This window comes from Mobula hypostoma, chromosome 18, assembly GCF_963921235.1.
Source record: "Mobula hypostoma chromosome 18, sMobHyp1.1, whole genome shotgun sequence".
Taxonomy (NCBI): domain Eukaryota; kingdom Metazoa; phylum Chordata; class Chondrichthyes; order Myliobatiformes; family Myliobatidae; genus Mobula; species Mobula hypostoma.
Genome location: NC_086114.1, coordinates 55,221,913 through 55,249,689, shown reverse-complemented (window position 1 = coordinate 55,249,689; position 27,777 = coordinate 55,221,913). Strand labels below are relative to the sequence as shown.

At 40.9% G+C, this 27,777-nt stretch overlaps 1 protein-coding gene across 1 annotated transcript in view; it reads right to left on the bottom strand.

Annotated features, from left to right (window-relative positions):
• Positions 1-27,777, bottom strand: part of trip4 (thyroid hormone receptor interactor 4) — a 110,826-nt gene that overhangs the window by 60,776 nt on the left and 22,273 nt on the right. The window contains exons 5-10 of the mRNA XM_063070241.1: positions 25,699-25,783; positions 17,876-18,005; positions 12,888-13,103; positions 8,492-8,627; positions 5,164-5,357; positions 2,732-2,856 (exon numbers count right to left, since the gene is read on the bottom strand). Of these exons, the coding sequence (XP_062926311.1) occupies positions 2,732-2,856; positions 5,164-5,357; positions 8,492-8,627; positions 12,888-13,103; positions 17,876-18,005; positions 25,699-25,783 (886 nt within the window). The remainder of the gene's footprint in view (positions 1-2,731; positions 2,857-5,163; positions 5,358-8,491; positions 8,628-12,887; positions 13,104-17,875; positions 18,006-25,698; positions 25,784-27,777) is intronic.

The following is a 27,777-nucleotide window of genomic DNA, read 5'->3' as shown; positions in this document are numbered from 1 at the left end:
AAACCAGTGGCTGTACTTCATTAGCAGTTTAAGATGAAGTGGTATGTTACCACGCACTCACAAATTTCTGAAGACATACATGGAAAACATTCTGACTGATTACATCATCCAACTGGTATGAAGTCTCCAAAGCACAGGATTGTAAGAGGCTTTAGAGGGTTATAGATTCAGCCAGCTCCATCATGGGCACAAGCCTCCCCATCTTTGAGAAAATCTTCAAAAGGTGATGCCTCAGGAAGGCAGTGTCAATCATTAAGGACCATCAACATGCAGATATGCCCTCTTCTCATTACTATGATCAGGGAGGCGGTACAAGAGCCTGAAGATGCACATTTAATGTTTTAGAAACAGCTTCTTCTCTACCATCATATTTCTGAATGGTCCATGAAAACTGCATGCTATTCCTCTTTCACACTATTTATTTTTTATTGTAACTTATTTTTACCTTCACTGTACTACTGCCACAAAACAAAAAAAACATTCTCGGATAACGTCTGTGACAATAAAACTGATCCTGATGGGATTTGATAGGGATGACACTAAACATCTATCTCCTGTCCCAAAGTCACCAACAGATTGACAACATGATGGATCTCATTCACATGAACTCTTCAGTGTGATACACAACCCTTCAGAGATCTCTAAGTATAGCCACACACCATACTGGTTGCAGACAATTCAGGATTTTTATCAGTTCCCCTTCTTTTACAGCTTTCATTTGGTGATGTTTAAAATCACAAACTCTAAGATTCCAGGTTGTGTATCACATAACTGTACTTCTCAGTTGACCCCCATCACCAACAGCCAATTCCTCTAGCTACACCCAGGCATCTCTTTTCAAGACCTCCGTGGAATAGATTCACTGCACTTAACCAAGCATCACACCCTTTAAATGAATGAATCCTACACACCTTTAATGAGATCAATCAAGCATTGCTGTTCTGAAATAAGAATTGGCTGGATACCTACAAATGTAACACCTCTCACAAGAAGCAGTTTTTGGACTGCTGTCCAGCCTCTGCTGTGTTATGGCAGCAGCATAGCTAAAAACCCTTATTTTGAAAATGTGTCAGGGGTAACCTGGAAGTCTGCAGCCATAAATTGTTCTTAATAATACTGTAGATCTCCGTGCTAGACCTGCTTTGCTCATTTGACATTTTGGCCATACACCCAAAATGGAACAGGCAAACATTAATATCTGCAAGGATAAGATCACGGTTTAAGATTCCATCTACATTTCGAAACTTACAGATGGTTGTCATCAATCTTAACAGAAGGTAAAACGTACACCCAACATACAGTTAGGTGAAGAGTACGTTGATCTTTCAAACAGTCAAATTTAACTTTTCTAGACTATGACTGAATGGCATCAAAGTGAAGCTTCCGTGGGGATTCAGATTTCAGATACAAAGGATCTTTAACCTGAAAATCTGTGTCTCTTTCCACAGATGCTGCCTGACCTGCTGAGTGTCTCCAGCACAGTTTGTTTGTATTTTAGGTATAGTGATGCAGTAGCAGGGGCAGAGCAGCCCACAATTGTACTTCTCGGACTTGCTGAGGATGCAGAACACAAAGATGATATTTATTCACTGCCGCATATAATGGTTCCATCAGTAATTCTGTCTGAGCTAGAAGTTTCTTTTATATCATGCTTTATTAAAGTGCTGTGCAGTCTTCAGGCAGCTGTTAAAAAAAAAATTAGAGGGAACATTGTTTGTGAGGGGCAGGTCGTGCCTCATAAATCTGATTGGATTCTTCAGGTAGTGAGAAAACAATTTGATGAAGGTAGAGCAGCGGATTTGGTGTAAGGCATTCAACAAGGCTCCCCATGGTAGGCTCGTTGAAAATGTCAGGAGGCATAGGATCCAGGGAAACTTGTCCACAGAAGGCATAAGGTAATAGCTGATGGATGTATTATGCCTGGAGTTCGGTAATCAGTGATTTTCCTCTGGGATTTGGTCAAGTATCCCTGCTCTTTGTAATTATTATAATTGACGGGTGAGGAAGTGGAAGGGTGAGTTAGCAAGTTTGCAGATGACACAAAGGTTAGTGGTGTGATAGTGCAGAATGTTGTCATAGGTTACAATGGGACATTGACAGGATGCAGGGCTAAGAAGTGGCAGATAGAGTTCAACCTGGTGAAGTGATTCACTTTGGAAGGTCGAATTTGAAGGCAGAATGGCAGGATTCTCATTTTCATCAATGACCAATACAGTGCCCAGCATGTGCAAGTGTCACCATGCTTCCAGCTCCTCAGCAGCATCCCCATAACTTACTAACTCTAACTTGTACATCATTGGAATGTGGGAAGAAACTGAAGCACTCCAAGGAACCCATGAAGTCATGGGGAGAATGCCCAATTTCCTGTCAGAAGGCGGCAGGAAATAAACCGGGGTCACTGGGTCTGTAAAGTGTCGTGCCATTCTATGAGTGATAGCCCAAGAGCCAAGTTAGGTTAGCTAGCAGCAGGGTGCTCTGTACCATAGTGCTAATATTCAGAGCAGATAGATATTCAATGCTCTAATCCAAACAGAACACCACAGCATTTGGTTTTCTAAGTCCAGGCTAGAATATGCATGTCCAGCAATATCAAAAACCTTCAGTATAATCAAGCATTATAGAACCTATGTAATTTATATAGACCCATTATCCCACATATATCAAAATGAATACTGCAACAAAACTGTACGCAGAAGAGGTATGAATAAACAATGTTGATGAATTAGCTTACCTCTGCCATACATTGTCCTGTATGTTGCTTCAACTGCTGTCACTTCCTGTGGTGAAGGTCTTTTTGCAGCTGCCGCAATCCACAACCGACCTCGGTGTGATGTGTACCAGGTCCTGCCCTCCACCCTGAGAACACCAGCACAAATACATATAAAGACAACGAAAAATGCCACACCAAATACCCTGCATGTGCACCTTCAGGCTGACAGTGACTGGAAAAAAATCAAACTATTACAACCATCTAGCATTGACCTTTCTCAGAATTCAGCAATAAAGAGGAAAACATTAAAAGTGTGACAAACAGCTTTCACAACTCCGTCTGCTGAAACATTCGATGGGTGGTACTTCCAAGGTGCCATTACTCTTGGAGTGTATGCAAATAGAGGAGTCAATATAGGTACAGCAAGCTTCCAAGGAATTTTTAAAAAATCTTTTTTTGTTGTTGTTGAGGATTAGATGTTAGTGTAAATATCAGGAAGAATTCTCCCATTTCTCTTCTATTAGTTATACAGGATCTTTTACACCTACCTGATGGATTCGCTCATGATAAGGCACATGAAACAATAAAATTAGGGATCCATAGGGAGGACTCAGAACCAAAGACTGACTGATTAACAGTGAAACGAACAATTGTTGTAGGGAAGGTACATTAAATATTGGGGAAACCAAACATAATGCACTAAAACTCAGAACTAAGGAAACAGAACTAACAGCTCAAAATTTCCACAAAGATGCTTGCAGCCTAACACACCTGCACTTAACTGGAATGGGTACTCTGGCATAAACTTCCTCACCTAAGTTTGCTCCAAGCAGATTGGCAACACCTTGAATTGCCCAGTTTCATGATGAGCTCTGCTGGTACTATTGCTTTGACACGGGTTACATCATGAAACTCTTGCTTATCAACTGCCAAAGTTTCCAAGGATCGAATGTTTAAGAACGTCTCTGACAGTCAAAGACGGTCATTTTTACTAAATTCTCAAAGAAACAGAACTCAAAACACTAAAAGAGTACTAGAAAAAAAATAAATTAACCATTTAATTTAACCAATAAATTTAAAATGTTAATTTACTATTCTCCCTCAGTAGTTCTTCTTGTTCATTATCACAAATGGGATCACTGTTTCTGTGTCAAGTCCAACTTGACACAGTAAAGCAGGCAAACTCCAGTGTAAATGCTGGGAAATCAGCAGGACATCTCACTTTTGCACTGGACTCCATGAGAGAGCAACATTTTCGAGTGTTGCCTATATTTCACTGGAAGTCGTTAACCTTCACACATCTATGGAACAGCCAGCTTTTCAGCAGAAATTTCAAATCATTACTTAACAAAATGAATAAAGCAAGTGTAATATTTGCTGGAGGATTACAGAAGACAGTTAGTGAACTAGTCTTTCACTATCAATAACTGAGAAACATAACAAACAAGACTGTAACTTGTAGTTCTACATAGCTACATGCTGTTCTCTTATCTAGTTATGTAAGTCCGATTATTTGACAGATTTACTATCAAGTTAAGATGGCTACACTCTTACCTGCTTTAAATTAATATCTTCCATACCACATATCTCCTGGGCTTCTCTCAAAGGGAGTTAAAATAATGCACTTGTGAATGCTAATTGCAAGTCTCTCCAATAACTTCCACTTACCTGTAAATTCCCCATAGTTTTGCAATTACTTTCCCTCAAAAAATTTATCCAATTCTGTTGGAAGTTACCATTGAACCTGCTTCCACTTTCCTCTCAGGCAACACATATCAGACCACAAGTCACAAATTGCATATGCTTCCCTCATTATCTGTTTCTCTCAACAACTTGTGCTCATGAAACGGACCATTCTGCAACTCAGAACAGTTTCTATTTAAAAACACATTATGCTTCTGCTAAATTTCCCTTTCAGTTGAGGGATCCAGCTTCACCAGACTGTAATTGATAGCATCTTTAGTGCATCAATATAACTGTAAAGCTTTCATGAATTGTACTTAAATTGAAAGACATGCAAGTTAGCAAAAACAAAAAAATAAAACTTGCAAGTGCTGGAAATTAAAGCATTGAAAGTAATCTTCAGCCACTGGATAGGAATGTAGCATTTACTACACTTAGGGCTTTGCTGTGTTGTCAGCCCTATTGTGAGGGTGCTCAAACATGAATGTCTGGGGAGGAGTACATGGGCAGCCTCAGCCCATATATGAGAAATACAGTAACACATCTGCTTGGCATTGTAACTCAGGAGGACCACAGGTTGTTACTTACCATTTTACTTACAGGATTTTGAGTAAAACAGCAAAATCATTCTTCAGCACTGTCTTGGAGAATTCTGTTGAATTTCAACCTCTCTCCACAAAATTATTTACATTTCAGTAAGTAGCAGCATCAAGGTCATACATCGTCTACTGAATGGTTACAGTCTGTGAAATCCATTGCACTTTACTTACTTCTTGATTCCTCTAACAAGCAGCGAAGCCCATGGCTGATGCATACTGAGGCACATCCCATCATCAGATATCTCTAGCAACTCTCGGTCTTGGATCCGCAGTCGAGATCTCTCACTGCCCACCGCGTTGCCCCTGCTCTCCATGTGGCTGTCATTCCCTCTCCATTGAGAGCCTGTACCAGTCACTTCCACCCACTGGTGAGAACAGATACAGTCATGTAGGATATGGAATTCAAGCATGATGCGAAGTAATTAGATCCCTGTTGTAACTAAATGTCCTATTCGTTGAATCAATTTACCATTCCTAAGCCTGTGGAAGCCATAAATGGAGCTTCAGCAATTAGTAGAAAAGAATCTGTCACTGTTTAGTCTTTTAAAATAATTTCATTTCCCCCTTGTTTGAGTTCTGATCACTAAAAAGCCCAATTCCCCGTCCATGCCCTTTTCCAGAAATTAACCAGTTCTTGGGACATTAGAGCACTAAATAAATACAGCTTACAGCTCTAAGGAGATAAGACCAAGTAGGCCATTCAGCCACTCAGTCAATCAACAAGATCATAATTGTCCTTTTAGCTCAGTCACGTTCTTCCACTAATCCCACATTCTAACCTGTCTCAGTCTTAAATATACCCAGTGACTAAATCTCCACAATCCTTCTTAGGTAGAAAATTGCAATGATTCAGTATTCTCTGGGTGAAGAACTTGTCTCTTATCTCTATCCTGAATGGCCAACCTCCTATTTTGAAGATGTGGCTCCTACCTGTGGGCACTACAGCAGAAACATCATTCCTGCATCTACCCTGTCAAACTCTGTCTATGTTTTAATGAGGTTGATTCCCATCCTGCTCAGCTCAAATGCATATACATAACCTGCTTAATCTCTCCTCATGGGACAGACCCTGCCAAGCCTAGGAATCAATCTTGTAAACTTTTGTTTCATTCCCTCTATCACATATACATAACCTGCTTAATCTCTCCTCATGGGACAGACCCTGCCAAGCCTAGGAATCAATCTTGTAAACTTTTGTTTCATTCCCTCCATCACATATACCCTTTCCTTAGGTACAGAAACCAGACCTGAAAACAAACTTTCTGATGTATAATCTCACTAGGGCCGGAGTTATTATTAATGAAGTAAAGGCCATTGTATCACCTCCTGTTCACTCAATCCCAGAAACCAATAACTGAACTCTCTCTCACTACCTCTAAGGCAGGTTTGGGGTGGCATGGTAGCATAGTGGTTAGCACAATGTTTAACAGTACCAGCGGCCCAGATTCAATTCCCGCCATTGCCCATAAGGAGTTTGCACATTCTCCCTGTGATCACGTGGGTTTCCTCCAGGTGCTCCAGTTTCCTCCCATAGTCCAAAGACATAGGTTAATTGGTCATTGTAACTTGGCCCATAATTAGGCTAGGATTAAACTGGGGGATTGCTGGGTGGCGTGGTTCACAGGCCAGAAGGGTTTATTCTGCACTATATAATTATAAGTAAACAACTAAGTTTTCCTTCCTTATTTAAGTGGACAGAAACCGTAAGTAATATCCTGGAACCCTCCAGAGTTACAACAGATTTCCCTACTCATACATTCCATTCTGCTTGCAACAAGGTCAACACTTAATTTGCCACCTTAGTTATTTGCTGCACCAGCATGCTAACTTTGTGAGCTTATTCTTAAAGGGCAAAAACAAATAATAAAGGGATCTAGTTCTAAGTTTTAGTTCTACATGGAATGAGTCAGGGAAAGCTTGATGAGAAGATGCTGCAACAATGTAGATAGAGAAAAGAAAACTAAATTCAGTCAGATTCTTGATCAGAATAATCCTTCAAATATAACATAAAACTTCAAATCCTGTAGAATTTTCTTTAAATACAAAGCTGCACCTTAGCTCCTTCCTCACCGGCCCCTCAAAGTGTCCATGCCATGGGCACCTCACTGCATGCTTTAGCAGAACACACAGATTTACATTCCAGCTATCACAGGTACTTTTCCACGACTGCCTACAAGTGTGCCTCCCTTGAACAAGGGGACAGAAATCGTTCGTAGTACTCTGGAGCTCTCCTGAGTTGCAGCAAGACTTCCCAATTTCTTTACGACATTCTCCTTGCAATAAAAGCTAACATTTCATTTGCCACCTTTGTTATGTGCTGCACCAGCATGCTAACTTTGAGAGTTTTATAAAAAGACCTTTAACTTTTTATATAGCAATATTTAATGCTTCAACGTGATTTCAATAATACTGTATTTTTCTCTTCGTCCTATGGAACCACATAACCTCACATTTTATTTAATTACAATGCATCTGACTTTGTTTTATCCACTCAATTAGTCCATCTAAATCCTTTCAGACTTAGTATGTCCTCCTCATAGCTTCTTTCTTCACTTTTGAATCATTGTAGTAGCTCTTTTTTGATATATTCAGTATCAACAAAATGCTGATACATTCCTTTGCTACATTCCCTTCCAATGTAAAAGATCAAAGATAACCATCTGATCTTCTCTACCCTTTATATCTTCATAAAGCTTTTATTGGGTCATCAAGTGGAAAAAATACAGGGTGACTGGGAAAGAGATAGCCATGATGAGGTGAATAGTTTCATTCTATGAATCTACCAATAATTCTACTCAAAGTGATTCTGGACATGCAAGTGTATTCTTACACTGAAGGCACCAAGTCTTTTATATTTCTGCAGATTGATCAAATCTGTCTAGAACTTATAAGTTACTGAATGGCACGTAACTGAAGCATCTCAGTGCTTTCCGAGTGTCAGTATCAACAGCTGTCTGCCTGAGCTTCTCCCAGGTGGCAGCTCTGCCTTTTACTGCACAATCAAATGTACCACAGAAAAGCTTAGCACAGGAATAGGTCCTTTGGCTCACAATGTTTCTGGAGTAGTGGAGGCTGAGGGGAGGTTCAACAGAAGTTTATAAAGTTGAGAGTACCTTGAGTAGAGAGCCAGCATCTTTTTTCAGGGCGAAAAATTCTAATATTAAAAGGTATGGATTTGAGGTTAGAAGGGGTAAATTCAAAGAAGATGTGTGGAGAAATTTATTTATTTTACATTGTGAGTTGTAGGTGCCTGGAATGTGTTGCCAGGAGTGGTTGCGGAATCAAGATGACAGGGAGTGAATGTAGGGATATGGACATTATGTGGACGGGGGGATTTGTTTAGTTTGGTGTTTAATTTGTTCGACATATCATTGAGAGCTGAAGGGCCTGTTCCTGTGCTGTACTGACCTATGCTCTAATGTGTGTTCAATAACATGCTAATCCATCCATCAGAGAAATTAATCAATAACAAATACTATCAAAGACAGTTAACACTTACAACAGGAGGAGACTGAAATATATTGGGGTTGACCAATTCACTCAAATGTTGCTGTTGTCTACTCTGCTTGTCCCACTTGCCGGAGGAGGTATTACTCTGTGTTCCAGACTTCATTTCTTCTACAAGATCATCCAATCTGTAAGAAAGGCAGAGTAATTTATACTGCACAGAAAGTACCCCAAACATAAAGTCAGTAACACAAGATCAATTAACTCCATCACTAACACAGTCTAAAATAGAGTAATGTCTGAAATTGAATCACAATTCAGGCAGGAAGGGCTACATCCCAGTCACAGAAGAAAACCAATTCTTCCCTACAAATTCAAATATTTTAAAAACATCACCAGTTTGCAATAGATGGCAATGAAATCTCACACTACAAATTACCTTTATGTTCCTGCTAAAGGCCTTGTCAAAGAAGAATGGTTAAACCAGGAATGTGAGCAATTAGAAAGAATCCCTATTACTGATCCAAAAAGGGCACATCAACAAATCAAGAATATCACTGCTAAAAAGCTCCTCTGTTCTTCAGGTGGATGTTTGAAAGCAAAGGACGGTACCATTATCATGGAAAAAGATGAGATTATGAACAGATGGACTCAGTATATTCAGGAATTGTCTGAAGATGGTCAAGGGGAAAAACCAGAAATTAAGAAGAACATTGAAGGTTCAAATATTTTAAAATCTGAAGTTCGTAATCCAATAAATAAGATGAAGAAAGGAAAGGCAAGCAGGTCCTGATGAATTAGTAATAGAACAAATTATCGCCCTTGAAGATTATGGAATTGAAAAACTTACTGATTTAATCAATGATGTTTATGAGACTAGAATAATACCAGAAGAGATGGAAAAACATCAGTATTTATCACTCTTCCTAAGAAACCTGGAGCAATAGAATGTGAGTTACATAGGACCATAAGTCTAATGAGTCATATCACTAAGATACTTCTAAGAATTTTGATGACAAGAGCTAAAAGTAAGATAGAAGCTGAAATAGGTAAAGAACAATGTGGTTTTGTGAAAGACAAAGTTACAAGAAACGCAGTATCGATGTTAAGGATACTATCAGAACGAGCTATTCAAGTGCAAAAAGATTTGTTTGTTTTATCAATTATACAAAACTATTTGATAAAGTGAAACACAATTAAGTTATTCAAAATATTACAGGAAACTCTAGACCTAGATTCGAAAGACCTCCGCCTAATCAGAAATTCGTACTGGGAACAAACTGTCACTGTAAGAATAGATGGAGAAGTGAGTCAGTTTACGAAAATCAAGAGAGGCGTTAGACAAGGGTGTGTTCTCTCCTGTTTTGTTTAATGTGTACAGTGAAACAACATTACAAAAAAATCAGAGACATCTTGGGAATCAAACTTGGCGGTGAAAACATCAATAATTTTAGATGTGCGGATGACACTGTGTTAATTGCAAGTATGGAGGAAGAACTACAAAACTTAATTGATGTAGTTGTTGAAGAAAGTGCAAAAATGGGTCTATCTATCAATTGCAAAAAGACAGAATGTATGGTGATATCCAAAAAGAAGGAGAATCCTATCTGCAGTCTGAGAATAAACAGGGAAGACATAAAACAAGTACAGAAGTTTTGCTTCTTAGGAAGCTGGGTGGCATCAGATAGCAAGTGCGACATGGACATCAAAAGAAGAATAGGGATGGCAAAAGACACCTTTACGAGAATGAAGAGTATACTGACCAACACTAAACTAGGCATGACAACCCACTTCAGAACACTGAAATGTTATGTTTATCCAGTTATGTTATATGGATCAGAATGTTGGACAATATCTAGTAACATGAGGAAACGAATTGAAGCAGCAGAGATGTGGTTTTTGAGGAGGATGCAAAGAATATCATGGACGAAATGAATATCTAATGACGGTGTTATGAACAGAGCAAGCACGAAAAGAGAAATAATGTATGAGATCATGAAAAGGCAACGTGACTTTATTGGCCATGTGACTAGGAAAGAGGAGTTAGAATACACGTTAATTATGGGAAAGATTGAAGGGAAGAAAGCAAGAGGAAGACAAAGACAAATGATGATGGCGACAGCAGCCAGAGAACTGGAAATGAATACCAATGAGTTGATCCACTTGACCCGAAACAGGAGTGTGTGGGCCATGGCAGTCAAAGCTCAAACTGGGCATGGCACCTGATGATGATGAAAGGCCTTGACCTAGATTTCAAGGTAACCTAGCCAGAACCATGGTCCTTGGAGTGGTAGAGTTCTAGAGATCTCTTCTTTCTTAGAAGCTTGACCTATGGAGACACGGCTAACCTGGTCTATACAACATTTGGAAGCTTGCTGTACACACGCTGTCTGCTGCGTTTTGCATCGCACAACAATTACATTTCATTATCATTTCACAAGATGGAAAGCACTTTGAAATGCCGAGAAAAGATTTTTGTTTTGTTTTATAAAGGCAAATTTTTCTTTCTTCCAATAAATCATTGACCTTGCTTAATCATCAGGATTATTCTGGGTGCCAAAAAACACAGAGAAAGAGCAGGGACTAATATAATGTTTAGTAAGTACCTGGACGGAGCTGCCAGAGGAGGTGATCGAGGCAGGTACAATAGCAACATTTAAGAGGCATTTAAAAAGGTAATTGGAGGGTTAGGAGCCAAATGCAGACAATTAGACAGCAGGGGGGATGCGATGCTGTGGTTGGCTTGGACCAGTTGGGCCAAACGGTTTCAATGCTGTATTAATCTACAACTGAAATCTCCTGGGCACATTAAGCAGAAAGGCCTCTCAGCTTTATCGGTCAAGGATTTCTAAAATGTATTCACAAACAGCAACAAATTGGCAGCTGTTTACTTGCATTGCAGTAATATTCAATCATATCTGAAATATAATAGATACCAATTCCACTGCACAGTATCTTGTGAATGAATAGGAGTCTGCAAATATATGCTCTGTTACAACAAGAACTGTCATTATGATTGCTCAGCTTCCTGTGAAAGAATTACCAATATCATCTCAAACTATCACAGTCTAAAATTGAGTTACTGTCCCAGACCTGCAGTCACCGAAATCAATACATCCTCTCAGTACCAAGCAGTCTTTGTGAATCAGCTCTAAGTCCCATCACACTGTAACAAGTAGGGTAATCAATGGGTCTTCAGCTCATCAGAGGTTAAGACTGTCAATTCAATGCACTCCTTTTTATTTGAGCAAGAGATCACACACCATGAGTGAGTCAGCTACTTTTGATCCCCTTCAAGGATGTAATCTGGTAATCCAGCCAACAGTTAGAATGTCTAGTTAGGTAACTAAATGTTCTGCAATTTGGTTCATTACTCTTCACAGATCCTTTTGAACTTGCAATTAGTTTGCACATTCATGGATGCATTGCTATAAGTAAAATGTTTTCCAACACTACTTCAGAGTTCAATTAAAAGACTGGCGAAAATTTGTACAAAGGCCATCCAGTGATTAATCCAGGAGAATTCGCTCCTCACTTAATCTCACTTTATGCAAATTTGACCCGAGGTGGGATGAACAAAGATGTGCTCATTCTTTTTGGTTTTGTGATGCAGAAATTGTGATGTTCACTGAAATCATGCACAATCTATCTTAATGCTCCATGAGCACAGTTTTGCTACTGATGGATGCATAAAGTAAGTTAACAAGAAAATAAATCAACTGGTGGTTCATACCAAGAATTTTATCATGACATCAATTCCTTCCCAGATTAATTAGTACTCTCCATTCTATTCTGGCTTGAAAAGAATGATTACTTAGTCTTGTGGGGATGCAAGGTACCCTAGCCAATTCCAGCCTTGTCTTCACCTTCCATAATACTGTTGGGTTACCCGTCAGGAGTGGATAGCATGATTAACTCCTAAATTCCTTACCAAAAGCTCTCAACATAACTGACGTCTGGCTGCTTCCTGTCCAGCTGTTAAGTCACAATTGAAAATTCAAAGTAAATTATCAAAGTACATATACAATCCTGAGATTCACTGTCTTGCGGGTATACTCATAACAGAATCAATGAAAGACCAACTTGGGTGTTCAACCAGTGTGCAAATAACCAATGTGAAAGAAATAATAATAAATAAATTAGCAATAAATATCGAGAATGTGAGATAGAGTCTTTCAAAGTAAGCTACAACCAGAGGTATTCCTAACTTGCAGGCCACGTTTACTAAACTCTTGGTGTTAACTAAAGACAAGTAACGCCTTGCAGCACATTAACAGACCTGTCAATCCACCATATCCACAAAGTCAATCTGGCTCATTAACTTCCTTCAGGGAAAGACTATGTGCTAAATAACCTCCCTGATTCCATCTGCTATTCTGACTCCAGTTTACTAGTGTAGTTGCTCACCAAAAGCTCCTTCTCAACGGTGTTTTCCAACCCACACAAACCTGCTATAGTACTGATCCAATGATCCTTCTTCTTCAAAGATTTGCCTTCCAGCAAAGTCTATTGTGATCTTCTTTGTTCGACGGGATGCATGTCGCAACTCTCTCAATTCTTCTTCTTTCTTGCGTAATGCCTCTCGTTCCTGTTTGGATAGCCATTGGTTTGCATCTGCCGCAAAGTAATCAGACTCATCGTCAATGACCTGGGTGCGACGAGCACTACAAGAGAAGAAAAGATTCTGTCAGTGGAGCAGAATTCATCAGACAATTTTTAAGTGTTAATGTATTCTGGAGCACACAAGGTCAGCTCTTATCCTGAATCTATTTTAGTGCTGTGCTCAATCACCTACATGGGATTCATATATAAAAATTCTCTTTCTTGCTCTCAACTCCTTTTATGTTCTCACAGTACCCAATGATAATATTCCCTTTAGCCCCACAACCCTTAGATCTCTATTTAAATGCTCATATCTCCGAAGGAGACGAGAAGGCATACCAGGAGTGAGATATACCAGCTAGTTGAGTGGTGCCACAGCAACAACTTTGACCCAATGTCAGTAAGACGAAACAGCTGATTGTGGACTTCACGAAGGGTAAGATGAGGGAACACAAACTAATCCTCATAGATTGATCAGAAGTGGAGAAAGTGAGCAACTTCAAGTTCTTGGGTGTCAAGATCTCTGAACATCTAACCTGGTTCCAACATATTGATGCAGCCATAAAGAAGGCAAGACAATGGCTATATTTCATCAGGAGTTTGAAGACATTTGGTTTGTCACCTAAAACACTCAAAAACTTTACAGATGTACCATGGAGAGCATTCTGACTGGCTGCATCACTGTCTGGTATGGAAGGCTACCGCACAGGACTGGAAGAAGCTACAGAAAGCTGTAAAATTAGTCAGTTCCATCTTGGGTACTAGCCTCTGTAGTATCCAAGACATCTTCAAGGAGCGGTGCCTCAGAAAAGGGACATCCATTTTTAAGGACCTCCAGCACCCAGGGCATGCTCTTTTCTCATCATTACCATCAGAAAGGAGGTACAGAAGCCTGAAGGCAAACACTCAGCGATTCAGGAACAGTTTCTTCCCCTCTGCCAACCAATTTCTAAATGGATATTGAACCCATGAACTCTACCTCACTTATTTTTAGTGTATTTCTATTTTGCACTATTTTTAATCTAAATATTTAATATAGGTATCTACTTACTGTAATTGATTTACTTATTGTTTTCTTTCTATATTATCAAGTATTGGATTGTACTGCTGCTGCTAAGTTAACAAATTTCATGACACATGATAATAACTTGATTCTGAAATTTTCTTCTCTCAGCACACCTGATTTCCAACAATCCACTATTGATGAATATACCTTATTTTACCTTTGAAAGCTGGAATACCACCATCCCTTATTTAAAATAGTTCTCTTTCTACCCACCCCCTTTTCCTTTAATATACCCCATAAAGCCCTGCTCTTTAACTCACCCTTTGGCCACTAATAAATACAGTTCACATCAAATTGAGTTTGATAGTGTTCTATAATGTTATGTAATTTTCTTTATTATGTGAATAAATGTTATATAAATGCATTTTTAAAAAGTTCCTGGCTAAGCCTCAATACACTTCCCAGTTCATCCTCCACATCCCAACCTTTATGCTGAACCAGCTATTCACAGAGAACTCTAGGATTCAATATCACTTATTCCTCCTCAGCAGGCAACAAACATGGCTAGGAAACAAACCTGTTTCCTCAACCTTAAACCCATCGGGCGGTGGGGGGGGGGGGGAGGAGTTGGAAATCCAATAAAACAATAGGAATATAATGAAACTCTTTCACATACAAATCATCACCACTTCTGAATAACATGGTATCAATTCCTCCCACAGCAGAAAAGAGGCTGAATGCATGAGGTAGGTTTGCAGATGTTACAAAAATTGGTGGTGCTATGTATAGTGAGGCAGGTGTTTACAGTTACAACATAATATAAATCAGCTGGAAATTTGGACAGAGCAAGTACAAATAGAACTTAATTCTGACAAATACAGGAAGATATATTTGAGAATGCACACAAGAGTACGACGTGCAAGTAAAGGGTAGGGTGCTAAGAGAGCTGATGAGCAATGGGACCTTAGTGTACAAGTTCACTGACCTCTGAAGATGGAAGCACAGGTGACAAGATGGTGAAGAAAGTATATAAAATGCTTGACCAGAAATCAGGACTGATGCAGCACCTTGACATGAAATTTCATCAGTAGCTTCTCGACACCCTCACCCACAGACACAGCACAACTCATTGAGTTCCTCCTGCAATTTTTTCTTTGCTCCATATTCCAACAACTTTAATCTCTTGAGTCTCATCAGAGTTGCTTGTCCACAGTGATTGTGGCTTAGAGTACAAAAGCTGGGACACTGGGTTAAAACTTCATAAAACATTGGTTTGGCCTGGACTACTGTGTGCAGTTTTGGTTGCTACACTATAGGAAGGACATGGTTGCACTGAGAAGATGCAGGTCAGATTGCTGGGAAGTTGCTTGGAACATTCCATTTCCACGGAGAGACTGGACAGGCTGGGCTTGTTTTCCCAGGAGCAGAAGAGGCTGAAAGGTGACCTGAAAGAGGTATGAAAGATTATGAGAGGGAGACATGGGGTTGATAGCAAAAATTGTTTTACTCATGTTGAAACAAGAGAGCATATGTTTAAAGTGAGAGTAGGAAGTTCAGAGGGGACCTGGGTGGGGGGTGGATTTTAAAACAGCTCAATGACCGACTTTTAAGTAGGTTGATTTAGTGGAGTACTTGTATGGTGCCCTTCTGCATGAATACACTCAGTCTGACAATGGAACCACAATCTAGGAGCTCCAGGAAACTGAGTCAGAGTGATACAGCACAGAAATAGGCCTTTCAGCCCATTACGTTCTATCAAGCACCCATTTACACTAGTCCTACATTAATGCTCTTTTATTATCCCACCATTTCCATCAATTCCCATGCCTTTACCACTCACCTATGCATTCAGTCATTTACAGGACAATAAACTTACCAACACTAAACACCTCTGGGATGTGGAGGAAAAGATGCAGATGCCACACAGACGGCACTAGAGGCCTGGTTTGAGCCTAAGCTGCGGTAACTGTGAGACAGCAGCTGTACTATCTATGCCACTGTACAACCCAAGGAGAAGAAGAGATGGCAAACAGACAACTAATAGCAGGTTATCTGCCTTTGCACCTCTTCCCGCCAGTCAAGGAAACAATCTTTTACTTAGATGTTACCTTGGACTCCAGGTGAAACAGCTGCACCTGAAAGAAGTTAGTGTACTGCATTCACTGCTCACCACATTCACTTGTCTACAGTGCAGGCTGAACGACTGCTTTGCACAATGCTCTGTTCTGTCTGCATGGCAATCCTGAGCCTCTGGTCACCAGTCACTTTATCTAACTCCCACTCTAACCTTTTTGACCTCTGCTTCCCAAAGACCTCTTGTAAGGCCCAAAACAAGCTTGAGGAACAGCAAATCAATTTCCATCTGAGCAGGTCATTGCTTTTAGGACTTAATATTAAATTTAACAATATCCAATAATCTCCCTACAGATGTGGTAGCACTTCTCAGATTCAATTTCTTCCTTATTTTCCACCTCTTTGGTCAGTTTTTAAAAGAAACCATTACCATGACAACTCTGGTCTACGTCATATCACAGACATTGCATCCATTTTCTCTACCCTTCTGCTCCCTACAACCTATGAGATGCTTGTTCATTGAGTTTACACTGTAAGGAAGAGCCCTTGACTTGAAACATTGACTCTTTCTCTACTACCATGATGCTGCTTGGCTTGCAGAGTGCTTCTACCATTTTCTATTTTTTTTATGATTACGGAAGGGATGAAAGATTCACTATACAAAGAGAATCTTCATGGAAATCAGAATCAGAATTGCTTACACACAAAGCTCTCTACAGAGAGCGTAGTGAGCAGCATACACAGAGAGTCTATGCGCCAGCCTTTAGACTAACAGCACAAAAATGCATAATGTTCAGCCACTTCCAATAACCAAGATGACTGCATCAATAATCCATTGTAAAGTTGCTTTTTCTTTAAAAAGCTTGAATAAATATCACTCCAAATGTTGAACATAGAATAGAATTAGAATATTCACTATACAAAACAATTTCCTTATTTATTTACATCATAGTGGATCAACATCTCAAATCCAACCTCGCTCCACATCCTTTAATACATCAAGATTTATTAATAAGGTTTTTAAGGAATTCATTGATCTCAGCTTAAGAGCTTTTAACACTACCTTTCCTATTAAAAATGCTTCCTAATATCACTCATGATCGTCCAGTTTTAAGAGCATGTTGCCTTATACTGGGTGTTTAATAGAGAATCTGGTTTCTTCGTCTGTATATTCAGTCAAAACTTTTAATTATTTCTAATACTTCAGTCAGACTACCATGATTTAATTGAGGCTCAAGGGAACCCACTGAGTTTTTGAAAACCCTCCTTGTATTTTATTCCTTTCAGTCGCAGTGTAATTCCAATGAATAAACTCAAGAGATTTGCAGATGCTGGATATCCAGAGGAACACACACAAAATGCTGGAGGCACTCAACAGGTCAGGCAGCATCTATGGAAAGGAATAAAGAATCGACAATTCAGGCCAAGACCCTTCATCAGCACTGGAAAAGAAGGGGGATGAATCCAATGAATCTGTGATGTAACATCTTCAAAGGCCATTATATCCAAATGAGATATGGTGACCAAAAATGACCAGATACTCCAGATGCATAACCACTGGATCTATTAACTAACAAGAGTTTTAATTCCTACACTATTATCCAGATAGCATTTTTATGATCCTCTCAATAACTTCAGAGTCACAAAACTACTATGAGCATGTTAGAGTTAATTGTAACATTTGCAGGAGTTTAATCATATTTTTGATTCAAATTGCTCAATGAGACAAAGACTGTGTTGTGCTCTTCCTCTTACCTGGTTTTATCATACTCCAACAGTTTGTCTTTGTGTTTAATGGCTTTCTCTAGCCCAGCCTTCAGAACCACTTCCTGATGGGGCAGCAGGTCCCTCTCAAAGGTATCAGGATTCACTGACACATCTGAACCTAAAAGAATCCAACAGGTTTCAAATTCTGCCCTCATGACATATCCATAGCAAAGCATCTGGAACAAGTTAATGCCATTATAGTGTTCTTGTAGAGTTCCATGTTTGGTGACTGACCAAGGAGCAGCAAGATAAAAAAAAATCATTACCAGATTGCTAAGCTAAGAAGTGTTTCCATAAGGTATTTTAGAGTCTGCTGATGTATCTAATGAAAGCCTTTGAAACAAAATAACTTGGGTAGAATACCATTAAAGGTTGTGGAAATTTTGGAGGAAGATTCAGTAGATCATCCTCCATAATTTCCACCATCTTCAATGGTGGAGGTTGGTGAAATGGAAGGAGAGGACAACTCAGAAGGGATGTTAGGCCAAATGGCCTGTCTCTGTGCTATTACTCCACAATAAGGATACCCCTATCCATGTTCTGGTCGAGATTTTGTGTTTCTAATAAAAACATTGTTCAACTTCATTTGCAATTTAAGATTACGTCCATGCAATTTAAAGCCAATGAAGTAAAATCATTGTAATAATGTAGAAATACTTTGGCACATAGTAAGCTCACACAAACTAAGCAGAACTGCAATGCAATCACGAGCAGATCATCAGTTTTAGTGATGTTGCCTGAGGAATTACAATCTGGTCAGGAAGTACTGGATCTTTTGCTTTACAGTGCCAAACAGAGAAGACAGACCAGGCTTAAGTACACAATCCACTCCAATGAGTAGCACCTTCAACAGTGTAGCATTCACACAGCATCGTTGAAAGGCTGGCTGGCAACTCCCAAGGTATTTGAGGAAAACAGCTGCTTTGCCTATGACGATTAATTAAGATTTGCACATAGGCTGTTTAGTCAAACTTCTGGAGGAACTGAAACCTTGCACATCTTCAGAAGCACTGCACCCTCTAAGCTGCATGGGCGTGCAGCCTGACATTGTTTACTTATGTTGTGAGTTGTGGTTTGTGTTTTGTTTGATGTGCACACTACAGAAAAAAGAACATTTTAAGTACCGCGCAGTTTTCAGGCTGTGTTAAAATTTCTTGCTCAGAGCAATGGTTGGTCCGTGAAGCTGGGAACGTTGCTCAGAAGTGTAGAAATTAGACCACTGTAGTACATTGATCGGGCTAATTCACTGCACTACAGTTTTCCAATACACTGAAGTACAAGACTAACTGCCTTCCAATCTTCCCTGTCATCCAGAGCTTATTTATTCATTGTTTAACAATCAATAACTTCACTTTGAAATATCAGGTCTCACTTAAAAATTGCAATACATGGTGGAAGTGACATTATTGATGCTTGGCAAGTATTTAAAGTTAGCTAAATGACAAAATATGATAAACACTGCAACCATTCCACTGCTGGGAAGGGAGGTTGAGAAATGTAGGTTGTCCCAAGTAATCGCCATTCCAGGGAATTAATTTAGTTGCCAAGGTGAGTAATCTTTCAGTTGTGCTCAATTCACCATGGGGAGTAGCTCAGCTGAGGCTTGACACTTTACCAGGACGGACACACTGTGGAATTAATCCACATCGTGCAGCTTGTTACAGCAATCAGCAAGTAACTGGCACCCACTGACTTCACAGCGGACAGTACAAACTTTATTCACTGTACGAACCTTTTACTGCACTAAACAAACCTGCACTTTTAACAGACAAGAGTTCAAAATATTGAAGGAAAATGGCAAACAGTTGACACAATGCTCATTAAATGGACAAAAAAAAAACCCAGAAGAATCGATGCTGATGTAAAGAACATGCAGCAGTCAGCACAGGAACAGCCTTGGGCCTATGATAAACGTGCCAACACTGATGCCAATTTAAACAGCACATTGACCTGCAATTGGTCTAAATCCCTCTATACCCTGCCTGGTCATGCACCTGTCTAAATGCATCTTGAACGTTACTATCGTATCTGCTTCCACTACCTCCCCTGACAGCAGGTTCCAGACATTTACCCTAGTTTGCGTGGGAAAAAAATATGCCATGCTAATCTCCTTTAAATTTTCCCTCTCTCACCGTAAAGGTATGTCCTCTAATATTTGATGTTTCCAACCTGGGAAAAAGACTCTGACTATCTACAGTTCTCACAACTTTAATGTACTTCTAACACATTGCCCTCAGCCTCTGACGCTTCAGAGAAAACAATCCAAGTTTGTCCAACCTCTCCATATAGATTCAGTAACAACTTTAACAGGACTTATAAAAATACTTGAAGGGACAATTATCTGTGGTGTTATGACAAACAAAAAATATTACTGCATCATTCAAAGATCCCACCTCAGAGCTTGAAACCAATCACTTTACTCAACAAATGAGATGAACATTTAGACAGTTAGGGAACATTCCTATCATAATAACAAGGAGCAATACCTTATATACATTACATATTCCAGGTGGGGGGTTCATCCCTACCAAAGGAGGCGTAAGGCTCTCCTTCCCTCCACTCCCCTGCAGATCACCCATGGGTAAGGCTTTGTACCTGCTTAGCCCCCCAATCAGGTCACGCGAAGCCAATGAGAGCAGGTGGTAAATGATCATTTGAGCAGCTGGTGCAGATCACAGGTCCTGGTTATGCGACCGCTGACACAAGGCAGACAATCCCTGAAGAGTATTGATAATGGCTGGGGTCACCTGTCTTGTAAAGATACTGTCCAGAAGAAGGCAAACCACTTCTGAAGAAAAATTTGCCAAGAGCAATCAATATCAAAAAACCATGATTGCACACATCATACGACACAGCACATTGATGATGATGATGATAATATTATATACTATGGGCAGCACAGTAGCATAGTGGTTAGCGCAACTACTTTATAGCACCAGTGATCACAGATCAGGGTTCAATTCCCGCCACTGTCTGTAAGGAGTTTGCACATTCTCCCCGTGACTGTGTGGATTTACTCCTTGGGGTCCAGATTCCGAAGATGTACAGGTTTGTGTTGGGGTTAGTAAGGTGTGGGCGTGCTATGACGACGATGGAAGCATTGGGACACTTGCATGTTGCTCCCAGCACTACCCTCGTAGATTTGATGCAAGTGATGTAATTCACTGTATATTTTTTTGTACATGACATCATGTTCAAATTATTGTTCAATATCACAAAACTCAGCTGACAGCCGCATCTCAATTGATGGTGACATTCCAGAGTCAACAGATCATTGGTTTAAGCTCCACTCTAGAGTCTGGAGCCCACCATCTAGGCTGACTGTACCTGGGTAGTACAGCAGTGCTAGACGTCCTGACTTTCAGAAGGAATGTCAAATGGAGGATTTTCCTCTTGGGTAAAAATGAGAGTTGTGCTAGTCGTGTGCTATTTCACATGAACCACATAAAGATAACAGCTGCTGTTTATGTAGTATCTCTCACATCATATAATGTCTCAAAGTGCTTTACAGAATTGCTAGCAAACAAAATCGTACACCAGCTGTGCAAGGCGTAACTTGCTCAAGAGCATGGTTAAGGAGTGTCTTATGAGAAAACAGACAATAGACAATAGGTGCAGGAGTAGACCATTCGGCCCTTCAAGCGAGCACCGCCATTCACTGTGATCATGGCTGATCATCCACAATCAGTGTCCAGTTCCTGCCTTATCCCCATAACCTTTGATTCTGCTATCTTTAAGAGCTCTATCCATCTCTTTCTTGAAAGCATCCAGAGACTTGGCCTCCACAGCTTTCTGGGGCAGAGCATTCCATATATCCACCACTCTCTGGGTGAAAAAGTTTTTCCTCAACTCCGTTCCAAATGGCCTACCCCTTATTCTTAAACTGTGGCCTCTCGTTCTGGAATCCCCCATCAGCAGGAACATGCTTCCTGCCTCCAGTGTGTCCAATCCCTTAATAATAATATTATATGGTTCAATAAGATCCCCTCTCAGCCTTCTAAGTTCCAAAATGAGGAAAAGAGGCTTAGAAAATTATTTGCAGATGCGGGGGATAGACAGCAGAGGATACAGTCACAAGTAGTGAAGCGATGAAGAGGCAAGATTTAAAGCAAAGTTATCATGGAGACACAACAATGGAAATAATGAGCAGATTCGAACTCCCGGGAGTGCACATCTTGTGCAGCCTCTCATGGTCCCAGAACACACTACACCATCAGGAAAGCTCATCAACGCCTCTACTTTCTGAGGAGGCTGAAGGGCTCTGGACTATGCACATCTACACTCACATCACGTTAAAGTGCAGCGCTCTGGACTATGCACATCTACACTCACATCACGTTAAAGTGCAGCGCTCTGGACTATGCACATCCACACTCACATCACGTTAAAGTGCAGAGCTCTAGACTATGCACATCTACACTCACATCACGTTAAAGTGCAGCGCTCTGGACTATGCACATCTACACTCACATCACGTTAAAGTGCAGCGCTTTGGACTACGCACATCTACACTCACATCACGTTAAAGTGCAGCGCTCTGGACTATGCACATCCACACTCACATCACGTTAAAGTGCAGCGCTCTGGACTATGCACATCCACACTCACATCACGTTAAAGTGCAGCGCTCTGGACTATGCACATCCACACTCACATCACGTTAAAGTGAAGCGCTCTGGACTATGCACATCCACACTCACATCACGTTAAAGTGCAGCGCTCTGGACTATGCACATCCACACTCACATCACGTTAAAGTGCAGCGCTCTGGACTATGCACATCTACACTCACATCACGTTAAAGTGCAGCGCTCTGGACTATGCACATCCACAGTCACATCACGTTAAAGTGCAGCGCTCTGGACTATGCACATCCACACTCACATCACGTTAAAGTGAAGCGCTCTGGACTATGCACATCCACACTCACATCACGTTAAAGTGCAGAGCTCTAGACTATGCACATCTACACTCACATCACGTTAAAGTGCAGCGCTCTGGACTATGCACATCTACACTCACATCACGTTAAAGTGCAGCGCTTTGGACTACGCACATCTACACTCACATCACGTTAAAGTGCAGCGCTCTGGACTATGCACATCCACACTCACATCACGTTAAAGTGCAGCGCTCTGGACTATGCACATCCACACTCACATCACGTTAAAGTGAAGCGCTCTGGACTATGCACATCCACACTCACATCACGTTAAAGTGCAGCGCTCTGGACTATGCACATCCACACTCACATCACGTTAAAGTGCAGCGCTCTGGACTATGCACATCTACACTCACATCACGTTAAAGTGCAGCGCTCTGGACTATGCACATCCACACTCACATCACGTTAAAGTGCAGCGCTCTGGACTATGCACATCCACACTCACATCACGTTAAAGTGAAGCGCTCTGGACTATGCACATCCACACTCACATCACGTTAAAGTGCAGCGCTCTGGGCTATGCACATCCACACTCACATCACGTTAAAGTGCAGCGCTCTGGACTATGCACATCCACACTCACATCACGTTAAAGTGCAGCGCTCTGGGCTATGCACATCTACACTCACATCACGTTAAAGTGCAGCGCTCTGGGCTATGCACATCCACACTCACATCACGTTAAAGTGCAGCGCTCTGGACTATGCACATCCACACTCACATCACGTTAAAGTGCAGCGCTCTGGACTATGCACATCTACACTCACATCACGTTAAAGTGCAGCGCTCTGGACTATGCACATCTACACTCACATCACGTTAAAGTGCAGCGCTCTGGACTATGCACATCTACACTCACATCACGTTAAAGTGCAGAGCTCTAGACTATGCACATCCACACTCACATCACGTTAAAGTGCAGCGCTCTGGACTATGCACATCCACACTCACATCACGTTAAAGTGCAGCGCTCTGGACTATGCACATCTACACTCACATCACGTTAAAGTGCAGCGCTCTGGACTATGCACATCTACACTCACATCACGTTAAAGTGCAGAGCTCTAGACTATGCACATCCACACTCACATCACGTTAAAGTGCAGAGCTCTAGACTATGCACATCCACACTCACATCACGTTAAAGTGCAGCGCTCTGGACTATGCACATTTAAACTCATGTCACGCTAAAGTGCACATCACTGCTTGATACGGAAACTGCACTGGGGCGGAAAGGTAGGTTCTACAACGGGTAGTCAAAACTGCCCAAGGCATCACTAGCAATAGCCTACCCGCTATAAAAAAAGGTGTCGGAAAAGGGCCAGTAACATCACGAAGGATCCCACATACCCTGCTCATGACTCTTTGTTCCACTCCTATCAGGAAGGATTATCTGTACATCCTCATATCATATTATGGACATACAATTAGCCTATGCATATAGGTTATCTTATGTATTTATTGGGCTTTAAGATTATTACTGTGCCTTTATCTTATCGTATTTTGCTGGTGCTCCATCGGATCCAGAGTAACAATTATTTCCTATCTCTTTTATGTTTTTGTACTGAAAATTATATTAAACAATCTTGAAAATGAATCCTAAATTGTCAGGATGGTGAAGTTTACAGCGATATGGAAGACAGAGATTAAAAGAAAATATGTTCCCTTCCTTGAGAACAACATGGAAGCAGAATCTTAGCTGCAAACTGCTGGCTGGAATCCACCGTGTGACTTAACTGTTTTCAGTTCAGTTCCTAATCGAGTTGAAGGAATTGGACCTTTACAATACTAGATGCCATTTTTCCCTATCAGCCAAGGCTAAATTTAAACTTTGTTCCTGAAGTGGCCAGCACCCTTTAGTTAGAGCATCGGTGGACACAGAGGAGAGGGTGACACAACAGGTGCTGCAGCTACCATAGCTCCAGGGCTGTGGGTTTGATTTCTGCAGTGCTCTGCACTGCAGTGTGTGTAGAAGTCACATGTTGTCCCTACGACAACGTGAACTTTCTCCAGGTGCTACAGTTTCCTCCAATGCCCAGGAGCAGTGCTTTGGGGCATTGGCTATTCTAAACTGCTACTGGCATTAGCTGATGGCAGAGGTATTGGAGGGAGTTGACCATCATGAAACAATTGGTCACAGGGAAATAAACTGATGAGTTGTTCCAAGAGCCAGCATAGATATGAGAAACCAAATGATCTCCTGTTGTATGAAAGTTTGAAATGTGAAAGAATAAGATTAAATGGATCTACCCTTTCTCAGATTTGGGACTGTGCCAGGTAAGGAGTTGCAATAAGCTAGTCTGCTGCAGAAAGCTCCAGACTCAAACTAAACCTGACCTACCAAATGTATGTGAACACCTGCTTTAGAGATGGTTGATAATCAGTAGAATCAAAAACCTTGGGGGTGTCTTGTTTATATTTACTAAATTGCAATAAGGTATATAACAGAACCATTCAACTAAATTGAGACAGGCAGTAATAAAATCATCTAGGAATTCCGGTGAAGTTCTATACCAGAAAATTAGTCTAATGTGGAACTTCCCACAGTGTTTGCACAAACATATTTACGAGAAGTTGGATAAATACAAAGTAAGTTCAAGCCTCATGCTAATCAGGGAGGTGAAGAAAAGTTGGGGAAGACTTGTGTGGAGCATGAACACCAGGAATGAACCATCAGCTCAAATGGTCTTGTCTGTAATGCAAGCTGAATGTAACATTCCCTTCCAGGACAGCAGGTTGGTGTAGATCCAGCCCGTTTCTTGACAAATGCAGTATAACAGATCAAGAACAGAACTTCTGGTCTGTATGTCCATTTCATCGATCCAATAGAGAAGAGTAATTTCAGTTGATCAGATATATAACTAACCTGCAGTTCCCATGAGTTTCTTGCGCAATTTCTGACTCTTGTTTGAGTCATGGACAAGGATCTCTTGTTCCTCTTTTGTGCAAACCTATAAGAAATACATTTGGTTAATGTTCTTCATTCTGGTACTCTTCTGTACATAAAGAGGAAATTAAGACATGATTTCCCTTCTCATCAAGCTTCTGTTTGCCATGGAAAACCAAGCTTCCAACTATCCTGTCAGAGATTAATCTCAATTAACCACTCAGAAGTGAGATTCCCAACTATGCTTTCTTTCAGATGTTTAAATGAAAAACGTAAAAAATGAATACAACAAAAATTCCTGACCACAACAATGATGACTGATGCAATAATGGATTAATATTGGTCTGCTTGAGGAGTAGCTCTAAGGAACTACACCTCCCTAAATGGCAAAAACAAGTATCTTGAATCTTGTTCCCAAAGGTGGGAAAAATATAAGGAAGCATGCTGCAGAGTACAAAATAATTACAGGGACAAATGGAGGTTATACAAACACACAAATTTAAAATTGAACTAGATGACTTGGCTCCTCAAACATGTCCCACCATTCAATACGCTCGAGGATAATCTGCCCCAGGACTCATCTTCTTTTCTGCACCAGTTTTCCATGATGCTCAATTCCCTGATCTTTCAGAGATGCATCTACTTCCCCTTTAAATACTCACCATGATCTACCTTCACAACCTCTACATAGCAAAGAACCCCACAGATTCACCACCCTTCGTGAGAAGTAGTGCCATGTACTTCAGTTTTAAATGACTGGCCCTTATCACATAACTATGCCCCCTTGTTTGAAACTCTCCCACTAGTGGAAACATCTTAACACAGCAGTCCCCAACCACCAGGCCGCGGACCGGTACCGGGCCACAAAGCATGCGCTACCGGGCCGCGAGGAAACGATATGATTTGGTGATATGAGTCAGCTGCACCCTTCCTCATTCCCTGTCACGCACTGTTGAGCTTGAATGCACGCGAGGTCATTACCCGCGTGTCATCCATGCCAGCGCGGGAAGGAGATCAACTCCTCGAGCTTGCAAATGACAGCGGGCTGAAAAGCATGTTTGACAGAACATTTCTGCCGGCATTCCGGATCAAAGTCAAGGCTAAATATCCTGAGGTAGCACGGAAAACGTTGCTTCCATTTCCAACGTATCTCTGCAATGAATGCAACGAAAATTAAATTGCGGAATAGACTGGACATAAGGAACCTCTTTCGAGTATCGCTGTCTCCCATCACCCCTCGATAGGACTGTCTTGTTGCAGGAAAACAAGCCCAGGGCTCCCACTGATTCAGCGATACTGGTGTGTTGCAATGATTTTATATGTTCATACGGGGAAAATATATGCTGTGTGTTTAATATCCAAACGTTACTTAAAATGTTATGATGCTATTAACTTATATAACCATATAACAATTACAGCACGGAAATAGGCCATCTCTGCCCTTCTAGTCCGTGCCGAAAGCTACTCTCACCTCGTCCCACCGACCTGCACTCAGCCCATAACCCTCCATTTCTTTCCTGTCCATATACCTATCCAATTTTTCTTTAAATGATAATATCGAACCTGCCTCTACCACTTCTACTGGATGTTCGCTCAACACTTACTTCAAGCTCCCCTGATAATTGACTTATCACTATATTCATGCGAGGAAAATATGCGCTGTATGTTTAATATTAAATTCGTTAGATAAACCCTTTTAGAAACCAAATTGAGTGTATTAGCCACTTATCACCTATATTGCGTTCATGATTAACAAGCCCCCCCCACGACAGAATCGCCAAAACTGATGTAGAAAAAAATCGGCACGTACACGCATGTGCAAATTACGCATGCGCACTGGTGCCCGCGCAAGGCTTCGTGGTCATTGTAGTCTTTCTAGGGGTAAACCCAACGTATTTGACTGCTACTCTTGTTCGTTGGCAACCCTACCACCCCACCAGCTCCCCCTGCCCCTGGTCGGCCGGTCTGCAAGAACATTGTCAATATGAAACCAGTCCGCAGTGCGAGAAAGGTTGGGGACCCCACCTTAACATGACTCTTTCCGGTTTTGGCTTGAAA